Source organism: Priapulus caudatus, unplaced genomic scaffold (assembly GCF_000485595.1).
Source record: "Priapulus caudatus unplaced genomic scaffold, Priapulus_caudatus-5.0.1 Scaffold310, whole genome shotgun sequence".
NCBI classification, from domain to species: domain Eukaryota; kingdom Metazoa; phylum Priapulida; class Priapulimorpha; order Priapulimorphida; family Priapulidae; genus Priapulus; species Priapulus caudatus.
In genome coordinates, this window is record NW_014577371.1 from 37,860 (window position 1) to 44,965 (window position 7,106).

General features: G+C 45.9%; 1 protein-coding gene across 1 annotated transcript in view; it reads right to left on the reverse strand.

Moving 5' to 3' along the window:
• Positions 1-7,106, reverse strand: part of LOC106808858 (protein dopey-1-like) — a 35,885-nt gene that overhangs the window by 12,064 nt on the left and 16,715 nt on the right. Inside the window, exons 14-16 of the mRNA XM_014811748.1 lie at positions 3,937-4,129; positions 1,883-1,960; positions 1,232-1,342 (exon numbers count right to left, since the gene is read on the reverse strand). Coding sequence (XP_014667234.1) covers positions 1,232-1,342; positions 1,883-1,960; positions 3,937-4,129 — 382 coding nt within the window. The remainder of the gene's footprint in view (positions 1-1,231; positions 1,343-1,882; positions 1,961-3,936; positions 4,130-7,106) is intronic.

The following is a 7,106-nucleotide window of genomic DNA, read 5'->3' on the forward strand; positions in this document are numbered from 1 at the left end:
GAGGGGGTGACCGGTACCTGTGCAAGAGAGAGTAGGGGGAGCAGCGGGAGGGGGTACGGGTACTGCAAGAGAGAGAGAGAGGAGGGAGGAGGAGGTGTAGGTACTGTGAGAGAGAGAGAGAGCGGGAGGCAGGCGAGATGAGGGGGTGACGGTACGCTGTGAAGAGAGAGAGAGAGAGGGGAGAGGGAGGAGGTGAAGGTACCGTGAAGAGAGAGAGGGGGGAGCCGCGGGAGGGGTGAACCGCGTACCCGTGAAGAGAGAGAGAAGAGGGAGAGGGAGTGAGGTACCGTGAGAGAGAGGAGCGGGAGCCGCGGGAGGGGGTGAGGTACCGTGAAGAGAGAGAGAGAGAGGGAGAGGGAGGGGGTGAGGTACCGTGAAGAGAGAGAGAGAGAGAGGGAGAGGGAGGAGGTGCCGTGAAGAGAGAGAGAGAAGGGGAGTGTAATGCACTCACAGTACAACTAATCACTGGGGGGTTGGGGGGAGGGAGGGGACGAAAATACCTGTCACCCACGAGACAAGAATAATAAGTAGAGACCCCAGAAATGTTGTCAAAGTGTCGTTGAAATGTTGTTGAAATGTCTCCCAGCGGCCCGCTGTCAGAAACATAGCAATATATAACTATCTGGTTCTAAAATGTCATCCCTTTTGCACGATACATCGTGTGCACAAGTTATGGCATCTTAGACTAATTAAAGTCATAACTCTGTCATAACCATGTCTCTCCCAACTGGCACCTAGTTTCCACGAATCGTTCTCGTTCATAACTAAACACTTTATCATCAGAATTTAATGGTTCGTTGGCCTACATTATTGTCGAATAAATTAGCACGGTTTCAGTGCTGTCGCTATGCCATTAAAATCCGCTAACAACCAAGGGACAATCCTATCCCTCAGTGCCAACTACCCCCCCCCCTCCTAAAAGTCCAGAACCCGTACCTGCAGAATTTTAAAGCTTCACTTCTTAAATGACTACGAGAATGTACGTAAACTCCACTAAACTTCGCAGTCTTCTAGAGCCATCGGCAACCGCTAGCTTCAGGCGAGTTTTCATCTCTGAGGGGATTAATGAAGGGTTAACGATCCGGCATCTTCTGACCGTAGCGACCTCCCCTGCCCCCGCCCACCCTCCCCCCTCCTCCCACCCTCCTCCCACCCGCCACCCTCCTCCCTGCGAGGGAATCGTCACCCCGGCCCTGGCGAAGGAGACATCGCGGAGAAGGAGGAGAGGTACCCGTAACCAGGCGGCCCGGACGAGGGGAAGGAAATCTTCGACTTTCAGACACAGCAGGTAGCGCAGCAGCAGCACCTCCGCGCGCGGGAAGTCTTCCACCGCCAGGTAGCGCTGCAAACAACACGCCGGACGCGCTTGAGCACCGCCAGGGGGCGCCACGTGGCGAAAATACAACAAGCATGCATGCCACGTCAGTATAATAAAATGTGTGTTAGGTACGAAGCAAGGTTATGTTTATGTGTATATGTATATATGTATACATGTATATATGTGTATATGTATATGTATATATATGTGCATGTACGTACGTTTATGTGTATATGTATATATATGTATATGCACGTACGTTTATGTGTATATGTATATATATATATATGTGCATGTACGTACGTTTATGTGTACGTATGTGTGTACATGTATATATATAGTTAACCCCGTGTTCATGTAAATAGCTGTACAGATAAACCCGTATAAAAGGTCAAAGGAAAAGTCAAAGGGACGGAATGGCGGACATTTTGAATTTTCCCCATGAAAGGTATGCAATAAACTCTATACATACGACTCTCTTTAATTTTTCACACGCACACGATGCACTGGGGCGACGATGGCGCCCCCTGGTGCTCACCTGTCGAATGTTCGCGTCGGCGTTGCGGACTTTGTCTTGGTGTGCATCTCACTCGTGAGGTGCCACAGTCGTGCGTAGCGCTTCACAGCCTCCACCTGCGCCCCCTGGTGGAGATCATGCACGATAATGTAACAAAAACCACAAGCTGTATCTAACCCTTAAGCCTAACTTTAACATGAACATAAAGCCTAACCCTGACACTGTCACTAACAATAACTCTAACCCTCACACTGTCACTAACCATAACTCTAACCCTGACACTGTCACTAACCATAACTCTAACCCTGACACTGTCACTAACCATAACTCTAACCCTGACACTGTCACTAACCATAACTCTAACCCTGACACTGTCACTAACCATAACTTACATGCTATGTATATAATTAACATGTACATGTAGCGTATATGTTTACCATGTACATGGTATGTAAGTATTTAATTGTACATGTAGTTATATATTACATTGTACATGTAGGTATATTATTTACATGATACATGTAGGTATATTTACATTATGTATATAATTACATGTACATGCGTAGGTATATATTAATGTACATGTAAGGCTTTATATAATTACATGTACATGTATGGGATACTATTTACATGTACATTGTAGGTAATAGGTCATGTACGATAGGTATATCTTATTGTACATGTAGGTATATGTTTACTGTATGTAATAATTACATGTTTTTTTTTTTTTCTACATGTAGTTGATATGCTTTACATGTACATGTTATATATATTTACATGTAGCAGTAAGTTATATATTTTATCATGGTACATGTACGTATATATTTACATGTACATTAGCGTATATATTCTTACATGTACTGTATATAATTTACATGTTACATGTAGGTATATATTTACATGTACATGTAGTTATGATAATTACATGTACAATGTACCGCTATATATAGTCACATGTACAGTTACGGTATATATTTACATGTACATAGTAGCGTATAATATTTACATGTAATGTATATAATTACTGTACATGTGGTACATAGTACAGGTTACATGTAGGTATATAATGTACATGTACGATGAATACATGTGCACTGTAGTTATATATTACTATGTACATGTACGGTATGATATTTACATGTATGTATATAATACATGCTAACATGTACGGATATATTTACATGGTACATGTACGGTATGTATATTACATGTACATGTTAGACGTAATATTTACATGCTACATGTAGGCATATTTACATGTATTATATATACTTACATGTACCATGTAGGTAATTTACATGTATGTAAATTTACATGTACATGTAGGTATATATTTACATGTATGTAATAATACATCGTACATGTAGGTATATATTTCATGTACATGTAAGTATATATTTTACATGTACATGTAGGTATCATATTACATGTAGCATGTTAGCTATAGATTTACATCGTACATGTAGGTATATATTACATGTACATGTAGGTATAAAACTGACATGTGGATGTGAATGAGCGATTCGGCTCTGTCAAACCTCCCGAAAATAGCTCCCGTAAAATATTTGCATGAGAACTATTTTTCCCACAGACTTGATAAAAGAGCCTCACCGTGGAAAAAAAAGTGATTGCTTCCGCTGAACGTGTGCTGTGTGTGTGTATGATGTGTGTGCGCTGTGTGTGTTGTGTTAATGCGTGTGTGTTGTTTGTCGTTTGCATGCATAGTTGTTGGTGCGTGCAGCTATCGCTTTGTGATAGTGTGCGTGTGCATGCGTGCGTGTTTGCATGTGTGCGTGGTGTCGTGTGTGTGTTGGGCTGTGCGTGTGTGTGTGTGTGTGTGTGTTGCCGTGTGCGGCATGCGTGTGCATTGCATGTGTACATGCGTGCGTGCGTGCGTGTCATGTGTCGTTGTGTGTGCCGTGCATGTGTACATGCCGCTGCGTGCCGTTGCGTGCAGTCGCTGGGTGTGTGTGCGTGCAGCGTGTGTACATGCAGTGCGTGGTGCATACACATTTGCGTGGCCTTACCATATACATACTTACTAGCCCGTCTTGTCCTTTCCCACAGTGTGAAGAATCGACAGGAGGAGCTACGACCTGACCACACACTCGTGCTGTTCGACGCAATCACGGCCCTCTGCCATTTCTGCATGCTCGAACACAGCGCACCCTGTAGCCAGCTCGGCCCGCCCGGTGCTGCCCTCAGTGTCGGTTTCGTGCACCACGACGAGTCGACGAATCCTGGACAGATCCTGAACAATCTCATTAGCTCCGGAAGTGAGGTGAGCGATAAATCTATAACCAATAATCATTATGTTTAATCGTTAATTAATTAATAAAATAAAATAATAAAAATCAATTTTTGTGATAATTAGTGGTAAAACATGAAAATGCGTGTAAAACCTAGCATAAAAATCTTTGTCAGGACAGACATTCCTTGATCTATGCTGTATTCTGGCTTAATCGTTCTTTTGCTGGTTGTCTACCTCCTCAGTTATGATTCTACCTTTATTGCTTTTTTATCGAGTTCTTGCTAGCATCTATCGTTGATAGCATGTGACACGTTCAGTCATTCTATTAATTATTCTACATCGTTCTAAATGTGTCCTTTATGGACAGGTGTCTGTTCTATTGCAGTGTGCTCAGTGTATATTATTGCCACTCAAGATAAATCCCAGTGTCCCTTAATAGAGAGGTTCCATTCTGGAGCCATGTCTGCTAACACAGGTCCGACCGCGCGATCTTCACTCACTTATCTTCTGCATTCTGAGTTTCTGTTTGGCTTCAGGATTCCGCGCAGCAGACGAGGGATGCTGCCGTCGGCAACCCCGTCGTCGAGGCGCGCCGCACCCTCCTCAGCATCCTCCCCCGCATCCTCAGCTGCATGGCAACCGTCTGGGAAGCCGTGTCCGAGTCCGAGCGCCGCGTCGCCGCCGACGACGACGAAGAGGAGGAGGGGAGGAGGAGAGGGGAGGCGGGCAGGACACAGAAGGAGGGGGAGGAAACGAGGAGGAGAATGCAGGAGGTATGCTCGACGATGGAGGAGGAGGCTGGGAGGAGGAGGAGGAAGGAGGAGTCGGAGGGATGCTGGGCGGTGGGCACTCCCAAGGCGGTGAAGCAGCGCATACTGCAGTTTCTGAGTCCGATCGCTCTGCAGCACGGACAAAGCACGCTAGCTGCCGTCGCTGTTGTCTGGAATGAGCGAAGGAAGAGGGCATGTGGCGCGGCAAACAAGAAGGTAACTCATCGTCATCATCATCATCATCATGCATCATCATCACATCCTTCATCATTAGCATCATCAAGCATCATCATCATCATCATCATCATCATTATCATCATCATCATCAGTATGGTTGTTATATTTATAATAAAATATTACACTGTGTATCATGTATCCCTCTATTTATGTATTAACTGTCTATGTATTAACTATCTATGGATTAACTATACTATGGTATAAACTAATCTATGGATGAACTTAATCTATGTATTTAACTATCTATGTATTAACTATCTATGGATTAACTATCTATGGATGAACTATCTATGTATTAACTATCTATGGATTAACTATCTATGTATTAACTATCTATGGATTAACTATCTATGGATTAACTATCTATGGATGAACTATCTATGTATTAACTAATCTAATGGATTAAAAACTATCTATGCGATAACCTTCTATGGATGAACTATCTATGTAGTTACTTCGATTATGGATTAACTATCTATGGATTAACTATCTATGGATTAACGATCTATGTATTAACTGTCTATGTATTAACTATCTATGGATTAACTATCTATGGATTAACTATCTATGGATTAACTATCTAGGGATGAACTATCTATGTATTAACTATCTATGCATTAACTTATTATGTAGTTAAACTACATCTACTGATTAACTGCTCTATCTTATAACTATATGTTGTATTAACTGTCTATGTATTAACTATCTCTGTATTAACTGTTTGTGTGTTATATCAGGTGTTGCCCAGCTGGTGTGCGGAACAGTTGCTATTAGTTGACCTTGTCAGCTCCATCAAGGTCATTCCAACTGACACGCTCATACAGGTGGTGAAGCAAGTGATGAAAGCACCGCCACCTACGAACAAGACAGGGAAGGTAGGGAGCCTACCTCTAACCCCAATCCCAACCCCCTCATCCTCACGCTCCCCCACCCTCATCCTCACGCTCTCCCACCCTCATCCTCACGCTCTCCCACCCCTTATCCTCACACTCCCCCACCCTCATCCTCACGCTCCCCCACCTTCATCTTCACGCTCGCCCACCCTCATACCTCACGCCTCTCACCACCTCGATCCTCACTCCTCCCCCACCCTCTAATGCCTCACACCCGCCACTCTTGTCCTCACGCCTCCACCCCTCATCTTCACGCTCCCCCACCCTCTGTCCTCCACTGTCTCCACCCACCCTTGTCCTCACGCCTCTCCCCACCCTTGTCCCACGCTCTCCCACGCCGTCATCCTTCACTGCTCCCCCCACCCTCCATCTCACGCTCCTCCACCCTCAACCTCACACTCCCCCACCTTTATCCTCACGCTCCCCCATCCTCATCCTCACGCTCCCCCACCCTTGTCCTTTCACGCTTCCCCCACCCTTGTCCTCAACGCCTCCCCCACCCTCAATCCTCAACGCTCTTCCACTTTCATTGCTTCTCCCACCCTCCACCTCTCAAACGCTCTCTGCACCCTCATCCTCACGCTTCCCCACCCTTGTCCTTCACGCCTTCCCCCATTTCCTTTGTCCCTCACGCTCCCCCCACCCTCAACCTCCGCCTCTCCCACCTCATCCTCATGGCCTCTCCCACCCTCATTTCCTCACGCTCTCCACCCTCAACCTCAACACTCCCCCCATCCCTTGTCCTCACGCTCCCCCACCCTTGTCCTCACGCTCCCCCACCCTTGTCCTCACGCTCTCCCACCCTCATCCTCACGCTCTCCCACCCTTCATCCTCACGCTCCCCACCCTCATCTTCACATTCCCCCACCCCTCATCTTCATGCTAACCCCCACACCAACCCCCACCCCTCAACAACTCCACTTCTTAACCACCACTACAATCCCCACCCACCCTTCAACCACCCCTCAACCTCTACCACCCTCAGCCCAACCCTTGCTTCGTTAACCTTTAACACACATTTATTATACTGACGTGGCATGCGCTGCTTGTTGTATTTTCGCCCACCGTGGCGCCCCCTGGCGGCTGCTCTAAAGCGCGTCCGCGCGTGCTTGATCTTTTT